General features: G+C 34.5%; 1 protein-coding gene across 3 annotated transcripts in view; it reads right to left on the reverse strand.

Moving 5' to 3' along the window:
- LOC136037181 (uncharacterized) overlaps nt 1-7,279 on the reverse strand; it is a 53,336-nt gene extending 46,057 nt beyond the window's left edge. Inside the window, exons 1-2 of one of the 3 annotated variants that reach the window (XM_065719744.1) lie at nt 7,162-7,279; nt 6,010-6,764 (exon numbers count right to left, since the gene is read on the reverse strand). In XM_065719744.1, the coding sequence (XP_065575816.1) occupies nt 6,010-6,686 (677 nt within the window). In that variant the 5' untranslated portion in view covers nt 6,687-6,764; nt 7,162-7,279. Of the gene's footprint in view, nt 1-6,009 lie in introns of all 3 variants that reach the window. The other 2 variants (XM_065719754.1, XM_065719737.1) reach the window with 2 other exon arrangements.
- Between the last annotated feature and the right edge of the window lie 13,036 nt (nt 7,280-20,315).

Here is a 20,315-nt window from a genome sequence, read left to right on the forward strand (position 1 = left end):
CCAGTTGGTAGTTTGCATTTTTGGAATTGGCAAACAAATTGATTCTTTTAAATATATGTCAACAAATATTTTTAAACTTACGCAAAACAATCAATCACTAGATAGCTTCGTTTATAGATGTTCAGTTTAATCTTACTTTCAGCTTGTTATCTTTATTTTTTCAGATTGACCTTATTTAGCAAATAAGCACATAAGTTAATGCGAACCTACAAAGTTCAAAAGTTTTTCATATAGCTTAGGGTTATATTATTCCATCTTCACCCGAAAAAAAGAGAGAGAAAAAACAAAAACAAAAAAACAAGAGGAAGGGTTCATCAATTGGCTTTCAAGATAATTAGTCCTACTTACAAAATAATGTATAATGCGTACCTGTATTTATGTGTTGCTATCTACTAATGTATTAAACTTATTTCCGATACCTTATTGGTTTCTTAAATTTACTTGATACCCCCGACTTTAAATTCTTTCATTCTCAAATTTTCATCATAAGTGATGTTATTTTGCGATAAAATAAATTGTCATCATAAAGATTATTTTCTTAATGAAAATTTACTCTCCCTTCTATGATGCAAGTTTAAAACACGGCTATTTCCTATAAAACCTTGAACCACAATAATTAGTTCCCCAGAAGAGGTCTCCAAGATACCTGGGAGTCGTGGTGGATCCCCCACGCCAAAAACAACTATTCTTTAAATTCTTCAGACTTTAGCAATTACTAAAAAAAATGTTCCAGGTTCCCCGTATACTCCCCACAAAGGGGGTAGGCACACTTACCTCCCGGGCCATCTGCATCATAAGAATCCTAGGATCCCTTCCGCAATGGCTTGCACCTACAGCTTACATTATGGATGATATGAATGCGGCAAAAACAATTGGGCTTAGAAGTGTCAAAGTTTTATATCCAGTCCTGCAAATATTCCCTACCCCTCCCGAAGGGCTAGCACTCTTTTTAATAGCTGGGAGTGACTGGAGGGCAACCAGCTCCCCCCATTTCCCCAAACACAGTTAATCAAGATTTTGAGATAGCCATTCTGTTCAGCGTAATTTAACGGTCCAGTAATTATGTCTTTGAGAATGACGACCCCCCCCCAGCCCTCAGGGCAAGGGTTGGGTTTAAAGTTATGTCCCTGGGTCATATAAGGTTTTTATTTAAAGGGTGGTCGCATAAACTTCGGAGGGGGTTCATTTGATTGCAAATCAGAAGTTCTAAGGGCGTTTTTAAGAATCAAAATGGTCAAAGGGCCACTAATACCCCCTTCACGTCCTTTTTACCCCAAATGCGCCTGAGAAAACTTTGCTGAAAGCAAAATACATAAAAAACATTTTCAATTTCTTGAATTTAATAAACAAAAAATTATTAAGACTTTCAGGAATAAACATCAGTATATGTATATATTAAGCTGATATTCCATGATCATTTGTTTTTGTATTGTTTTTGTTTCAGTGAAGTGCAAGTTATGTCCTAGTCTTGACAAGGAATGTGGGTTTTCAGCTCTACTAATGTTAATTTTTGCTCGTTTTGAGTTTGACTCGGTTGTTTCTTGTAATTTCTGTTCGTTTTGAGTGGATGGTGATATGCGGTAGTTTTACGCTTGGGAAATTATTTGAGTTTGTCACTGTTCATATTTGGTTTAATAGAGGTCTTTACTTTTCTTTGAAAACCTTATTTTGTGGATTTCTTTTAAATTAATATTTAATAAACGAGACGAAGGAGACAGAAAAGGAAAGGTTAGATCGGGTATCCATATGGGGGGGGGACTCCACTAATCTAACTTTTTCAGCATATCAAATAATTTATCAGTTTTTTTCATTCTATTAATTTACTTGTTTTGTTTAAAGTACCAAGGAAATCAAGTACCAGAAGAATCAAAACAAACTATATTACTAATATTTTCTTTTGTATTTATTGCAACACTGAAAATAAAAATAAAAGATTAAAATGAAATAGAACCTTGAACTGATGAGCTTTCAGCAATTACTATTTTTATATCAAACGTTCGTATTAATTTTATTAGTCCTTTCGAAGACTGTTCAAGACACTTAGGCTAATAGTTTTCAGCAAAGCGCCAATGACGCAGTAGGTTTTAGACTTTTTCAGTTAACGAAGAGGACAGTAGCCAAACTGTTGTCTGTCGTGATTTTCGTTCGTTTTAAGTTTGGTTTGCAGATTCAATTTGAGTTTTACTCGTTTTAATATTTATTTATTCTTTTGTATTAGTACCTGCTGTATGTTTATTTGCTCTGATTCTTCATTTAATTTCTGCCCGTTTTGGGTTTCATTTATTCTTTAATAATAAGCTAATTTTTGGTCGTTTTGAGTTTGATTTATTAAACGAAAATCAAAAGTAAACAAAGCTTTAACTTACAGCCTTTAAACTGTGGGCGAGGGGTGGTTTCAACACTGGAAGCGTAAAAATTTGGCCTTTGGACTTTTGAACAAAATGGCTATCTGAAATTTTTGACCAGATGCATTTGGGGAAAAGGGGGGTATGTAGGGGCGGGGCTAGTTGCCCTTTGATCGCTTTTGTCTCTTCAAAAAGGAACTAGAACTTTCAATTTCATGTTGAATGAAACCACTCCAAAGTTACTACGACTACCCCTTCCATAACGTTAAACGTTACAAGTTGACAATGGGCAACTTGCATAAGTCACAGCCCTTACCAAGGGCACTCTAGAGGATTTGCCTACCACTGAGTTATTGTTGTTTAACTTTGGGACTATTTCGAAAAAAGAGGCTATTTCAAAATTTGATCAGATAATTTTGGGAAAAAAAAGGCGTAAAAGTTTGAGGGACCTTGTTATTCTCACATCACTCTCGACTCTAAAAGATGGCACTAAACTTTTGATTTAAAATTAAATGAGCCCCCTTTAAGATTTATAAAACCACCCTTACATACAAACCTTATATGTTACAATGAGCAATTAGCATAACTATAGTCCTTGCCTTGAGTGCTTGGGGGTTATCAAACCCGGAAACATGGTTATTTGACATTAGCACCATTTTGAACAAAATGGCTATCTCGAAATTTCGATCGAAAGTATTTGGGGAAAGGGCGGGGGCCTTCTGATCACTCTCGATTCTTAAAAAGGGAACAAGAACTTTGGATTTAAAATCCCCTTCCATAAGAACCTTATTAGTTGACAAAGGATTGATTGCATAACTTACAGTCCTTGTCCCGAAGGTTGTGTCAACCCCAGAAGCATTGTTATTTGACCTTTGGACTATTTTTAACAGAATTGCTTTCTCAAAATTTTGATCGGGTCCATTTGGGGATAAGGACGTGGTGGGGGCTTTTTGCTTCCGATCACTTTGGACTAGTAAAAAGAGAAGTAAAACTTCCATTTCCAATCCAATGAGCCCCCTCTGGAATTTATACGACCACCTAAATGATATCTACATGAAGTGTCTGTGAATAAAATTAAAACTTAAATCATTATTTCTTTTTCAACATCCATTTCAACAAACTATTTTTAAAAATCCCTCTCAACATGTCCTGGAGGTTTTAACTTAATGCCCTCAGCGCTGCATTCCCCGAAACTACGCCTTCGTACACATAACTTTTTCACACACGATCAGGATCAAACATTCCCCGTTTGCCCAAAAAAAAATCCTACAATCAAAAAAGGTTAAATTGTGTAATTTGCAATCATTACACTGGGGGTTTTGGGGGCATTGCATCCCCGGAGGCATAGTTGCTAGATCTTTTGCCTATTTTGAATAAAATTGCTTTTACAAAATTTTGATCAGTATTGAAGGAAGGGGGCATCTAAAGTGTCAAAGGTAAGAAGGGGCATGTAGTCTTCCAATCACTCTTTATTATTCCCGTTAACATAGGCCTACGCTTAGTTTCAAGCTTCAGCTTAACACCCTTAGCCGTTCTCGAGACATTGCAAATGCGCTTTTTTGAAAAATTTTATAGACGTAGTATCTTTTAATTTGAACTATTATAGGAATTTATTTCTGCTGGCCCTGAGTTTAATGAGCCACTTTAATTTTCCTTGAATAACCTGTTTTTTATCGAATTTCTTTTTAAATTAATTCTTCTTCGTTTTTATCACCTAAGTTTCTTATTGGTTTACAAAAGGAATATTTCTACAGTTTTCATGTCTTAGGTTTAATAATGAAAATTTCCAATTCTTCTTTATTAATTCTAATTAGTGTATTTTGATGTATTTCAACATCACTTCAAAATCTCTTGAAAGTTTCAACTTTCTTCCTGCCAAAATATTTATCTTCTAGTCTTTGGAGAGAGGGGGGTGAGACAGGTGAATTTTTACGCTATTATTCTTAAAAAGTAAAGTTTTTACGTATTTAAAAGTTTTAAAATGTTCGCATCCAGTTGTAGGTTAAAGTTTGCGAAGCATAAAGGATCTAGGCTATCAAAATTAACAGCATATAAAAAAAATGTAAATACGTGCGAGCGTGAGTTTGAGAGAGAGTGAGTAAGTGACTTTGAGTGAGTGTAAGTAAGTGAGTGAGTATGAGCCCCCCTCCTATGGGTGTGAAAATTTATACGACTACCACTTCCATAAATACCCTATATGCCCTAGGGTATAACTTACAATTCTTATCCCAAAGGCACTGTTATTTGATCTTAGGAGTTTTTTGAACAAAATGGCTATCTCAAAATTTCGATTGGATACATTTGGGGAAAAGAGGGTATGAGGGAGCCAACTGACCTCCGATCAATTTTGACTCTAAAAAGGGAACTAGAACTTTCCAATACCAATCAAATGGGCCTCCTACAAAGTTTATACGACCAGCCCTTCCATAAGAACCTTATATGCCCGCGATGCATAACTTACAACACTTCCCCCGGGGCTCTGAGGGGTTTTGTCAACCCTAGAGGCATTGTTATGTGATCTTTGGACTACTTTGAACAAAATAACTATCACAACATTTTTATCGGATGCATTTGAGAAAAAAAGATCGTGGGGGGGTAGTTGCCTTAAGATCCCTTTTTACTCTTAAAAAGGAACTAGAACTTTCAATTTTCAATCAAATGAACCACCTCCAAAGTTTATACGACCATCCCTTCTATAAGAACCTTGTATGCCCCGAGGCACAACTTATATCGTCGCCCTCAGGCTCTAGGGGGTTGTGTAAGCCCTGGAAGCATTTTTATATGATCTTTGGACTATTTCGAACAAAATTGCTACCTCGAAATTTTAACAGGAAGCGTACTAGGAGGAAGAAGGCATGGGGGGCTTGTTGTCCTCGGATCACTTTTGAATCTTAAAAAGGGAACTAAAACTTTCAATTTTCAATCAAATGAGTCTCCTCCAAAGTGTATACGACTAATCTCTCCATAAACACCTTGTGTGCCTTCGTGGCATAGCTTAAAACACCTACCCTGTTTTTGAATTTTTGTTTTCAGATTTTTGAAGCATTTTGAGCATAATGACTATTTCAAAATTTTGATCGGATGCATTTTGGAAAAAGAGGGTGTAAGGGATTAATTGACCTCAAGTTACTTTTGCATCTTAAAAGGAGCACTATAACTTCTGATTTCCAATCGAATGAGCCCCCTTATGAAGTTTATGCAACCACCACTTCCAAAAAAAACATAATTGCCCCGGGGGCAGAACTTACAACACTAGCCCCCGGGCTCTGGGGGTTTGTTAACCCTGGAGTTTTTATTATCTGATCTTTGGACTATTTTGAAGAAAATGACTACCTCAAAATTTTGATCGGATGCGTATGGAGAAAAGAGGACGTGGGAGGACTAGTTGCCCCCTGCACAAGAACCTTCGAATCCAATCGAATGAGCTCCCTCCGAAGTTTATACGACAACAACTCCTTTCATATGATGTGCCCCTGGGAAAAAATAATAAATAATAAAACATTGATATAGTGTAGCTTCTGGTTTCACAATATTTTCCAGCATATCAAAATATTACATCTTCTGACCCTTTTTTTGATGCTTTTGCTGAAGGAGATGGACAGTAGGAAGAAAGCTGTAATTTCGTTTTAGTGAAATTAAAAAGTCGAAAGTAAAGATTACTCACCATGCTAAAAGTGTCCTCAAGGTATATTCAGTATCTTCATCAGACTTCACTTTGATCGAACTCAGCTTGGTAATTGTTTGTAAATAATCTTCTTTAAATAATACGTTCTGGGGCATATGATCTGTTTGCTTGTATATTTGGGTTTTCTTCGTATTTGGAAACAACTTAAAATAGCGAATCATAGAAGCATCGCACTTACAGTCATGACTAGTCAAAAAACTTTTAACATCAGCAATAACACGGCTTTCTTGGGCTTCATAGTCAGACAGTTTTTTTTTGAACTTTTTGATATCCTCTTTTGTTGGGTTATCAACCAGTTTAAATGATTTCACGTCTATAATAATTATTGAGGATTTTGTTATCAGCAGAAAATCCCCCAATTCTTCGTTTTTCTTAGTTTTAAGGCTGTAAAAGACATACATGTGAAGATTTGATCTTTTCAATTCCTCGTAAATCATATATTCTGCTTCAAAACCGTGTGCTTCTTGGTCTCCAATTTTCTTGATAACTCTTGGGAATACGAACAGCTCCTCAATATCGAGGGTATTGGTAACTTTTCCGATTAGCTCTAATAATTCTATTTCTGATGCTTGTAAAAATGGTCTGGCTTTGCATTCTCCTGGGAGTCTGATTTGCTCACAACACGAACACTCTTTTAAAAGTCTGCTCAAATTCATTTCTACAGCAAAGTATGTTTCAAAGAAGTAAAAAATCGGGTTTCCTGCTTGGAGTTTGTCGTCAGGGTATCAAACAATCTATTGACATGATATTATACACAAAGAACCAAGGACACCAAAACAAACAAACAAAATCGTTTGCTTTCACCTTATGTTTATTTTCATTCAAGTAGTCTGTTTTAGGTTTATCAATACCAAATAACTAAAATTTTCTGAGATTTCTATTTTAACTGTTTCACAATCAGTTTCTAGGGCAGTACCATATTTTTATCAGTGTTGCCGCATTGAACGGTCAAGATTAATAGGTAAAGTTAGCTAAATTTGGCAACGCTCTGAAGCAAAAATTCAAACACTAACTAGAAAGCCATTCAAAATTTATCCACAATTATATTTATGATTTATCCTAATTTTTAACTTAATCTAGAAATTTCATGTTCACTGTCCTTGGTACTTTGAAAAGTCCAATATTCTTTACCTTACTTTTTTGCGTTTTTGTTTTATGCACTGCGGCACAACATATATATTAAATTCCCTCTACTGTGATACACTGACTAAAGAAGTATGGAAAAATGGAAGATGAGAAACAGGAATCATTTTTTCCTTGGGTGACGCTAACAATGACGCAGATTGGCTCCAGCTGCAGCAACACGTGTCGCGTCCACCCACATTCTAAATTATCACCCACTTTCTAGTTCCTGTGCGTCACTGGTGCAACTGAGTGGTTTTAAACCATTTTAGTATCTGTCAGGGTACATTTCGCGTCGCGATTATATTTAACGATGGCTTTTCTTTTTTTTTTACCGAAACTTGTTCCACATGGCCGACGTTAAAAATATTAGCCCCACCCCTATTACTTATTTGTGTTCCGAATTTGTAAAATAATTAATCATTTTTAATTCTAGTCGGGAGAAGATTTAAAACTGAGAGGGATATAATAACTCTTTTGCGGGTCTCCCACGGCGTCATCAAAGTTACTATAGTTTTTCATGAAATTGCGCACCATGACGTTTGTTTCGTTCACAGCAGAATTTTACCATTTTTATTTTACAGCAATTTTTCATAAAGAAAACTGAATTGTTAGGACGTAGATCTGAGGAAACCATCTCCTTTTTGATAATTAAGGCTTAGATAAAAAGACTTGTTTGTCTAGCCCATATTCCTTTGCCAAGCAAAATATCAAAACAAGTATGCACTATTATATATGTAGACACTTGTTTGTTTGTGATTTATTTGAAATGTTTCACAAGTATTCTGCTATTGGCTAAACTTTGTAGACGTTGTTGACAAAGTCAAAGGTGACTTAGTGGATAGCTTTATTAACTTTATTAAGGCTGTGGGAGCCCCACATTAGCCAAATAGAAAGGCGACAGAATTTTGTTTATAGATTATTGCAATTAGAGTTGCCATCAAGATTACGTTCGTACTACTTTTAGTACGTTTTAAATTAAAGGTAACCTTTTACCTTACACTCCTAAAAACGTTACGTTTTGTTATTGTTATATGCGGTTTGACGAGTTCGACCAATATGTCATATGCGATTGCATCATTTGATTTATCTGTGCCTTCTGTAATTAAATGAAAAAAACTAGTTTTTTTTAACTGTAATTAAGGAGCGACATTAAAACTTAAAACGAACAGAAATTACTCCGTATTTGAAATGGGTTGTCCCCTCTTCAACGTCTCGCTCTTTACGCTAAAGTTGGACTCTTTGCCACAATTCTACTTTTTAAAACAATTAAAAGCTTTACGCTTTTACAATTAAAGCTTTACGTCTTTACGCTAAAGTTTGACTCTTTGCCACAATTCTACTTTTTAAAACAATTAAAAGCTTTACGCTTTTACAATTAAAGCTTTACGTCTTTACGCTAAAGTTTGACTCTTTGCCACAATTCTACTTTTTAAAACAATTAAAAGCTTTAGCGTAAAGAGCGTGGCGTTGAAGAGGGGACAACCCATTTCATATACGGAGTAATTTCTGTTCGTTTTAAGTTTTAATGTCGCTCCTTACTTACAGTTAAAAAAACTAGTTTTTTTCATTTAATTTCTGAATGTTTTTGAATTAATGCATGTTTGATTTTGGCTCTCCACCATAGGACTTGTCCAATCTTATTTAATTTTTTGTATTGAATCAGATTAACAGATTACTAAAATGAAATTTGCATATTAATTCCTTTTTTGGCTAAATGGCTTTCTCTTAGTTTTGATCAGACGATTTTGAGAAATAAGGGGTGGGGAAGGAGGCCTAGTTGCCCTCCAATTTTTCGATTACATAAAAAGGCAACTATAAATTATAATTTTTAACTAACGTTTCTATTAGTAAGAAATATACGTAACTTAAGAATTAACTTACGTAACAAACTTTTATATTCTTATATTTTTATTATGTATATAAGGGGGTTTGTACCCTCGTTAATGCCTCGCTCTTTACACTAAATCGTAAGTTTTGTGTCAATTCTTTAAGAATGACCCCTGAATCAGAAAGGCCATAGAGTAAATAGTTGAAATTACTAAAAATACTTTAGCATAAAAAGCGAGGTATTTATCTCCTCCTAAATACCTCGCTATTTATGCTAAAGCATATTTAGAGCCCCTCATATGCGTAATAATCTCTGTTCGTTTTAAGCTTCAATGCTGCTCCTCACTTTCTCCTTAATTGAAAAAACTTTTTCATGTTTATTGTTTAATTGTTTTTTTATAGTAGTCTTAGAAAATCCTGCGCCCTTTTCATCGAATTTCTCTTCCCCCATGACATATTTCTCCAAGTAAAGATTTATTCACATAGCCCCCTCCCCTCAGCCCCACCCCCAAAACCTGAAAAAAAAAACGATTATTATATGTAAACACTGGTCAAAGTTTGTAACTTGCAGCCCCTCCCCCAGGGACTGTGGGGGATTAAGTCATTCCCAAAGACATAGTTATTACGTTTTTCGACTATGCTGAACAAAATGGCTATCTCAAAATTTCGATTCGTTGACTTTGGAGAAAAAATTAGCGTGGGAGGGGGCCTAGGTGCCCTCCAATTTTTTTGGTTACTTGAAAAGGGCACTATAACTTTTCATTTCCGTTAGAATGAGCCCTCTTGCAATATTCTAGGACCACTTGGTCGATACCATGACCCCTGGGGAAAAGAAGAAAAAAAAAAAAAAAAACAAACAAATAAACCCGCACCCGTGATTTGTCTTCTGGCAAAAAATACGAAATTCCACATTTTTGCCATAGGATTCTCTGATACGCTGAATGCGATGGTGTGATTTTCGTTAAGATTCTATGACTTTTACGGGGTGTTTCCCCCCTATTTTCCAAAATATTGCAAATTTTCCCAGGCTCGTAACTTTTGATGACAAAGACTAAAGTTCATGAAATTTATATATTTAAAATCAGCATGAAAATCCGATGTATATTTTAGCGTCAAAATTCCGTTTTTAAGAGTTTCGTTTACTATTGAGCCGGGTCGCTCCTTACTACAGTTCGTTACCACGAACTGTTTGATTAAATAAAAAAATAAGTTTTTTTTTAACTGCAAGTAAGGAGTGACATTAAAACTTAAAATGAACAGAAATTATTCCGTATATGAAAGGGGTTGTCCCCCCTCAACACCTCACTCTTTACGCTAAAGTTTGACTCTTTCTCACAACTTCACTTTTTAAAAAACAATAAAAAAAACTTTAGCGTAAAGAGTGAGGTGTTGAGAAGAGGAGATGAGGAAATCTTATTCTGTAAGAGGAAATGAGGCTGTTGTTTTACCCTGCTTTCTGTTTGGCAAGGTTAAATTCAAGGCCATATACAGGAGGGGTAGATTAGGGGGTTTGGACCCTCCCCGAATTGCTTTTCTGACTTGTAATAACTTTAGAAAAATGAATATTAACAAATTCTTGATGTATCTTGTAATTTTTTTGTACTCCCCCCCCAAAAAAAACTGTTTTAACCCCCTCCCTCGAAAAAAATCCTGGATTTCGTCCTGGTTAAAGTAACTGCTTTCAAGGATTTTTTTATTTGATAGCCTGGATTTTTCTGTTTAAAAACCTATATTGATTTCTAAATTTCAGGCACGATTACCTAAACTGGACAAATATTGATAAGACTTTCTATTTGAAGGCCCAAATTCTATTTTTTTAAGGTTTTAGCCTAATGCAATGTACCAGACAGGCAGATTCTAGTTTTTACGCTTCATGGGACAAAACTTCAGTATGGGAAGTACATTAGGTACTGCTATTTTTTGGAAAATGATACATATCGCTCAACGGAAAGTACATTAGGTACTGTTACTTTTAGAAGAATGACATATCACTCCATGGAAAGCATATTATGTACTACTATTTTAATGTGCAATGGAAACCACAATAGGTACGTTTGTTTGGAAATGATGTATACCACTCAATGGAAAGCGTATGGAAAACACAAGAGGTACTATTATTTTTCAAAGAATCATCTCTACTGCTCTTTTTTTAATTAACCCCAATGATACTTAAACAATGATACTAACCCGAATGATACTATACATAGACAATGGGCGCATTTAAAACATACAGGCCTTTTCTTAAGGGCTTTGGGGGGTCCTGCTCTCCCCAAATGCATGGTTATTGGATCTTTGAACTATGATGAACAAATCGCTATCCCTCAATTTTGGTCGGACGTCTTTGGGGAGAAGTGGGCTTGGGAGGAGACTAGCTGCCCTTCAATGTTTTTGGTCACTTAAAAAGGGCACTAGAACTTACAATTTCTGTTTGAATTAGCCCTCCCCCAATATTATACAACCATTGACCTGCCCAGTTTTGTTATCATCTCTTCAATGGAAGTACCAGTAATTTCCACAGCATATTATTCGAAACTTGCCTCTAAACTAACTTTAATGGAAACTACGCTGAAGACTATATGTGATAAGGTGACATCCTATGATATGAACGTTCCATCTCCACCCAACCTTTGCCCACATCGTTCACAAAATCCTATGACAGTTGCGATTTCGAATTTTCCGTCTGGTTTGAATGATTCTGCTAAGCAAGCAATTGATCAAGTTTGTGGGCACAAAGCTGTGCAGAGTATCAAGCCCTCTGGCGCTAAGCTGTTAGTTCGTATTGACAAAATTGCTCCGAAAAATTTTTGTGGTGCAAGCCCTGGCGTACTGAAGAATTCCCACGTCAAGGTAAATGAAGAAAATAACCACAGAATACTGAACAGTATACCAGGAGAACTTTGATCTTGATATTTTTAAGGGCTATGACGATGTGATTGATGTGAAACGCATAAGAAAATCAATGGCAATAAAAGTGACTTTTAAAGATGGAATCACACTCTCAAACACTATGCTGCTCGGCATAACAGTGGGATATGCAGTATTCCTAGCTCATATCTTTGTGGGACCATCACGTTGTTGCTACAAATATCGGTTTCCTAAACACACAATATCCAACTGTGACAGGTGTGTGCGTTGCTCTCGTTGTGCTGGGTAGCACAAAACCTCCAGCTCATCCCCATGTTAAGCAGCGAATCCGAAATGCTCCAACTGCAGTACCCTCCATATCATAGAAGTAGAAAATCGTGGCAACAAATGGCTCTTTATAGGTGATTTAAACTGAGATTAAAAAAAAAACAAGTTTATTTAACTGAAAGTACGGAGCGACATTAAAACTTAAATCGAACCATATCAGTTGCAGCAGTATTAGTAGCAATAGTAGTAGTAGAGCAATTTTATTGAAAATAATCATTTTTTTATATAATAGCACAACAAAAGCGTTCGAATAATATTCTAATTGACTTGTATTCAAATGGTACAAATAAATATTATTTGTCTCTTAAGGTTAGTAAATAAACTAATAGTAACAATTGAAGGTAAAAAGGTGATGTTGGATAATGAAAGGATCGATCAAGTGGACAGCATCACTTACCTAGGTAGTATTATTAGTGAAGATGGCGGATGCAGTGAAAATATTAAAAGCAGAATAGCCATGACCCAAACCTTGTTTGTCATCAGATCGTTTTTGGTACCAGACTGACTGATTGTATGTCAAGCTGTACGAAAAATATGGTTGAATTCCACCTACTAGAGCTAAATTAAGAGAAAGGATGAGATGGCTAGAGCACATTTTGCGGATGAAGGATGACAGATTACCAAAGATTGTCCTTGCCGGCCAACTGCCAAGGGCCAAAAAAAAGTGGTTCCCAGGATGTAACTCAGATTCTCGTTCATTAATGCATTTTTATTTTACCAATTATCTTTTGGTAGCAATCTATGTTGACATTTATTTTTGTGGTTTTCAGGCGCTGGTGGATTTTCAGGTGCTTTTGTGGTTGTCTATCAACACATAAGGCAATATTTATCCTCCCTCCTCGTCCTCAAAAGCTTTTCAGCATAAATGAGGTTTGCAGAAGTACGCCTAGTATTCAAAGCCGAATTTAATCATAACCTTCTTCTTCTTCTAGGTCAGGATGACATGCAAATGTGTGAACTAAGCTTAGATGAGACTGGACTTACTCGGAAACGAGGAGCAGAGATTTTGGGAATAGAATTCCAACGTGAATGGGACAAGTTTGGTGGAAAACCCTACCAAAGACCAGCCGATAGAATCACTGCCAACGGCAATGCTAAGAGTATAAAGTGAAACTTACAGTATTATTATAATTTTAAATTTTTCCTCTTTTATCGAAGTAATGAATTCATTGAAAAAAATTTCAACGTAACTTTCGAATTTAATGTTTTTGACAAGGGTTACAGTTAATGCTATCTTATAATAAATGTATAGTTTCTTCTTAATAGTTTTAGCTTTTCTCCTCTTCGCCGTGTTATTTTGCGTAGGACGATCAATCAGAATAAGATGGATAATCGGAAGATATTTCAAGCAACACAAATGAATTCAACGCGTATAAGTCGAATGTTTTGGCTGTTTTGTTGGGGACGTCCCAGCATCATCCTGAAAGGGGGAGGGAGGGTGTGTATCTCCTGAATTTCAACATATATATATATATATATATATATATATATATATATATATATATATATATATATATATATATATATATATATATATATATATATATATATATATATATAAATATAAATATATATATATATATATATATATATATATATATATATATACATATATATATACATATATATATATATATATATATATATATATATATATATATATATATATATATATATATATATATATATATATATATATATATATATATATATTACTCCTAGTTGGTGGGGGCGCTTCGCGCCGACCCCAAGCCCCCTCCCCGTGCGTAAGTCATTACGCGCCATTGTAGTTGTGTCCCTTTGTCCCACCTGTGAATATAGATATATATATATATATATATATATATATATATGTTTGCAACTACGTAAAACTTGCGAATATACAACATTCTTCGCTGTCCCATTGTCTGTACAAATAAATAGATTCTCAGGTTTACCGAATCTTGAACATGCAACATATAATTGTCCATGGGAAAAACAATCCGTATTCAGATCTATACCTCATTATTCTAATGATTGCCCTTGAGCTTTGTTGATGGTGACTGCTAATCAAACATTCCCTATGTCCCCATCGTCATTTATATATCCCCCCTGTGCCCCCCGGCGTCCCCGTTGTAGTTGTGTCCCTGTGTCCCAGTCGTCACTTATAGTTGACAAACATAACGTCATTCGACACACAAACATGACGCTTCAAGCCCCCCCCCGCGCGTAAGTCGTTACGCGCCATATTAGTTACGCGCCATTGTGGTTGTGTCCCTGTGTCCCACCTTTGAATATATATATATATATATATATATGTGTGTATGTATATATATATATATCGCTCTTACAATGGCGCGGACACAGGCTCACAGTCTGGATCTGACCACAGGCTCGTCGCAGCAAAAATTTTGCTACGTCTTGCAATTCGAAGAAAAAACAAGTCAAAGGTCGGCTTTGATATCGGTAAACTTCAAGACAAAGAAGTGCGGCAGGCCCTCAATTTGGAACTAACTAACCGGTTTGACGCCCTCAGCTCTGATGAAAACCTAACTCCCGATAAGAGATGGGAGACCTTTAAAACCGTGATGACAGAGACTGCCGATGAGATCCTAGGCCGAGCAAAAGGTTAGCAACTGGTTTTGTATTAAATCAGGAGTTAAGCAGGGTTGTGTTCTATCCCCCTTTATATGGATCATTTTGATGGACTTCGTCTTAAGGAGCACAGGAAAGGCAATTGGAGACCCTGGAATCAAATGGGGAGGAAGAACGCTCCTGGACTTAGATTATGCTGATGATTTAAGCATATTAGATGAAAGTATGAGCAAAATGAATGAATTTTTAGAGATTTTACGAGTTCAGGGTGCTAAAATAGGCTTGAAAATTAATGTTAAGAAGACTAAGTCACTAAGCCTAGGAATAAGTGAAGATGAACAGGTGACATTAGGTAACAAAAAGATTGATCAGGTTGGGAGCTTCCGTTACCTTGGTAGTATTATTAGTAAAGATGGTGGGAGCAGTGAAGATGTTAAAAGTAGAATAGCTAAAGCTCAGAGTGTTTTTTCACAGTTAAAAAAAGTTTGGAAGAATAGAAAGATAAGCCTACAAACCAAGATTAGAATATTGGAAGCTACAGTGATGACAGTGGTCAAATATAGCTCTGAAGCATGGGCACTCCGAATAGCAGATGAAAACTTACTAGATGTTTTCCAGAGAAATTGCCTACGTATTGTTCTGGGTACCCGGCTGACTGACCGTATTTCAAACAGTATGCTGTACGAAAAGTGTGGTTCAATATTGCTTTCTGGGGCTATAATGAAAGAAAGGTTGAGATGGCTAGGCCACGTTCTATGGATGAAGGATGACAGATTACCGAAGATTGTTCTTTTTGGCAAACCGTCAGGGGCTAGACGGAAAGCAGGTCGTCCTTGTCTGGGTTGGGAGGATGTCATAAATAAAGATTTAAAGGAAATGGGAACTTCCTGGGAGGGTGTAAAGAGGGAGGCTTTAAATAGATTAGGTTGGAGGAGGAGCGTGCGTAGCTGTGTTGGCCTCAGGCAGCTTGGTGCTGCAGTGAGTTATTAGTAGTAGGTAGTTACTAGCTGTTGGGGTGGCACCTAGCTGGTGGGGGCGCTTCGCGCCACCCCCCAAGCCCCCCCCCCCCCCGCGCGCGTAAGTTGTTACGCGCCATTGTAGTTGTGTCCCTGTGTCCCACCTGTAAATATATATATATATATATATATATATATATATATATATATATATATATATATATATATATATATATATATATATATATATATATATATATATATATATATATATATATATATATATATATATATATATATATATATATATATATATATATATATATATATATATATATATATATATATACATGTTTTTAACTACGTAAAATTTCCGAATATACAACATTCTTTGCTGTCCCATTGTCTGTACATATAAATAGATTGTCAGGTGTACCGACTCTTGAACATGCAACATATCATGGTCCATGGGAAAACAGTCCGTATTCAGATCTATACCTCATGATTCTAATAATTGCCCTTGAGCTTTGTTGATGGTGATTGCTAATCGACCATTCCCTGTGTTGCCGTCGTCATTTATATATCCCCCTGTGCCCCCCGGCGTCCCCGTTGTAGTTGTGTCCCTGTGTCCCGGTCGTCATTTATATTCCCGATGTCCCGGTCGTCATTTGTGTCCCGGTGTCCCAGTCTGTGATTTCTCTTTGAGTGTCCCGAGCGTCATTATATATTCCTTGTTTCCCGGTGTCCCGGTCGTCATTTGTGTCCCGGTGTCCCGGTCTGTATATACATTCGTTTTTGAATTGGTCTTTTTTTAGTTTTTAGTTTTTTACCTTTTTTTAGTTTTTTTTAGTTATACCTCATGATTCTAATGATTGCCCTTGAGCTTTGTTGATGGTGATTGCTAATCGAACATTCCCTGTGTCCCCGTCGTCATTTATATATCCCCCTGTGCCCCCCGGCGTCCCCATTGTAGTTGTGTCCCTGTGTCCCGGTCGTCATTTATATTCCCTGTGTCCCGGTTGTCATTTGTATCCCGGTGTCCCGGTCTGTATATACATTCGTTTTTGAAATGGTATATAATGAAATAAATTTTTGTATTTTTCCCCTTTTTTTCTTTTTAGTTTTTCTTTGGTTTTTACTTTTTTTTTAGTTTTTTAAGTTTTTTTTTTCTTTTTTGTTTTTAGTTTTTTTATTTTTTTTTTTTTTAGTTTTGTTTTTCTCCTTTATTTTTCATTTTTTTTCCTTTTTTCTTATTTTTACTTTTTTAGTTTTTCTAGTTTTTTATTAGTTTTTAGTTTTTTTTTCTTTTAGTTTCTTGTAGTTTTTACCTTTTTTTTAGTTTTTTTAGTTTTTTTTTTACTTATGTCCTGGTCGTCATTTATGCTCCCTGTGTCCCGGTCGTCATTTGTATCCCGGTGCTTTGTTGATGGTGATTGCTAATCGAACATTCCTTGTGTCCAGGTCGCTTTCTCTTTGAGTGTCCCGGTCGTCATTTATTTTCCCTTTGTGCCGGTGTCCCGGTCGTCATTTGTGTCCCGATGTCCCGGTCTGTAATTTCGTCAGTCGAAAACATGACGTCAGTCGACACACAAACATGACGTCACTCGACAGACACAGACACACACAGACAACTTTTATATATATATATATATACTAGCTGTTGGGGTGGCGCTTCGCGCCACCCCAACACCTAGTTGGTGGGGGCGCTTCGCGCCCCCCCCGAGCCCCCCCGCGCGCGTAAGTCGTTACGCGCCATAATAGTTACGCGCCATTGTAGTTGTGTCCCTATGTCCCACCTGTGAATATAGATATATATATATATATATATATATATATATATATATATATATATATATATATATATATATATATATATATATATATATATATATATGGTTTTAACTACGTAAAACTTATACAACATTCTTTGCTGTCCCATTGTCTATAGATATATATATATATATATATATATATATATATATATATATATATATATATATATATATATATATATATATATATATATATATATATATATATATATATATATATATATATATATATATATATGGTTTTAACTACGTAAAACTTATACAACATTCTTTGCTGTCCCATTGTCTTTGCATATAAATAGATTGTCAGGTTTACCGACTCTTGAACATGCAACATATAATGGTCCATGGGAAAACAATCTGTATTCAGATCTATACCTCATGATTCTAATGATTGCCCTTGAGCTTTGTTGATGGTGATTGCTAATCGACCATTCCCTGTCCCGGTGTCCCGGTCGTCATTTACATCCCCCTGTTTCCCCCGGTGTCCCCGTTGTAGTTGTGTCCCTGTGTCCCGGTCGTCATTTATATTCCCTGTGTCCCGGTCGTCATTTGTATCCCGGTGTCCCGGTCTGTATATACATTCGTTTTTTAGTTTTGTTTTTCTCCTTTATTTTTTTCCTTTTTTTTCTTTTTTAGCTTATTTAGATTTTTAGATTTTTTAGTTTTTTTATTAGTTTTTATTTTTTTTTTCTTTTTAGTTTTTTTGTCCCGGTCGTCATTTATATCCCCCTGTTTCCCCCGGTGTCCCCGTTGTAGTTGTGTCCCTGTGTCCCGGTCGTCATTTATATTCCCTGTGTCCCGGTCGTCATTTGTATCCCGGTGTATTTTTTTTTATTAGTTTTTAGTTTTTTTCGTAGTTTTTGCCTTTTTTTAGTTTTTTCAGTTTTGACGTCACCTGATCCAGTTTTTTCAGGTGACGTCACCTGATCCACGATCCACAGATCCACAGACAACTTATTTTTATATATATAGATAGTTTTTTTTTTTTTTACTTATGCCCTGGTCGTCATTTATACTCCCTGTGTCCCGGTGCTTTGTTGATTGCTAATCGAACATTCCTTTTGTCCTGGTCGCTTTCTCTTTGAGTTTCGTCATTTATTTTTTTCTTTTTTAGTTCTTTTAGTTTTTACCTTTTTTAGTTTTTTTTAGTTTTTTAGATGAAAATTTTTTTTAGTTTTTTCCTTTTTTTCTTTTTAGTTTTTTATTGGTTTTTACCTTTATTTTAGCTTATTTTTCAGTTTTTTCCTTTTTTTTAGTTTTTTTTTATTTTTTATTTTTTTTAGTTTTTTACCTTTTTTTAGTTTTTTTAGTTTTTTTTAGTTTTTTAGCTTTTTTACTTTTTTTATTAGTTTTTAGTTTTTTTTTGTAGTTTTTGCCTTTTTTTAGTTTTTTCCGTTTTTTTTTAGTTTTTTATTGGTTTTTACCTTTATTTTAGCTTATTTTTCAGTTTTTTCCTTTTTTTTTAGTTTTTAGTTTTTTTAGTTTTTTATCTTTTTTTTAGTTTTTTTAGTTTTTTTAGTTTTTTAGCTTTTTTATTTTTTTTTATTAGTTTTTAGTTTTTTTTGTAGTTTTTGCCTTTTTTTAGCTTTTTTAGTTTTTTAGCTTTTTTATTAGTTTTTAGTTTTTTTTGTAGTTTTTGCCTTTTTTTAGTTTTTTTAGTTTTTTAGCTTTTTTATTTTTTTTATTAGTTTTTAGTTTTTTTGTAGTTTTTGCCTTTTTTAGTTTTTTCAGTTTTGACGTCACCTGATCCAGTTTTTTCAGGTGACGTCACCTGACCCATCCATCCACAGACAGACAACTTATTTTTATATATATAGATATATAGCTATTCACTGGTGGGACACAGGGACACAACTACAATGGCGCGTAACTAATATGGCGCGCAACGACTTACGCGCGTGGGGGGGGGGGGCTACCCCAACAGCTAGTATATATATATATATATATATATATATATATATATATATATATATATATATATATATATATATATATATATATATATATATATATATATATATATATATATATATATATATATATATATATATATATATATATATATATATATATATATATATATATATATATATATATATATATATATATATATATATGTATATATATATATATATATATATATATATATATATGTATATATATATATATATATATATATATATATATATATATATATATATATATATATATATATATATATATATATATATATATATAAATATAAATATATGTATATATATATATATATATATATATATATATATATATATATATATATATATATATATATATATATATATATATATATATTTATATATATATGTATATATATATATATATATATATATATATATATATATATATATATATATATATATATATATATATATATATATATATATATATATATATATATATATCTTTTTTCCCAAGACAGTGAACGAACGAAATCTATTTGAATATTTCGGCCCTATATCTAAGGACCGTCTTCAGCAAAGAAAATAATAAACAATAACACATTTACAATTAAAGTTCTCGGTTAAAAATCTATTTTTTAAAATAGCCTAAGCATCATTACTTCTTAACGGTAAGTCCAGTCAAGACTGTGTGATAAAAGCTAACATTTTACAACCTAAAAAGGTTAATTCATTTCACTAGCTGGGTAAGTAAATCCATTGCATTTTGTCATCCCTTATTTGTCTTTGTGGCTATGAAAACGGTTTTCATAGATCGCACATTAAGCAAACTTCTCAAC

The sequence above is a fragment of the Artemia franciscana genome, chromosome 2, assembly GCF_032884065.1.
Source record: "Artemia franciscana chromosome 2, ASM3288406v1, whole genome shotgun sequence".
Classification (NCBI taxonomy): Eukaryota; Metazoa; Arthropoda; class Branchiopoda; order Anostraca; family Artemiidae; genus Artemia; species Artemia franciscana.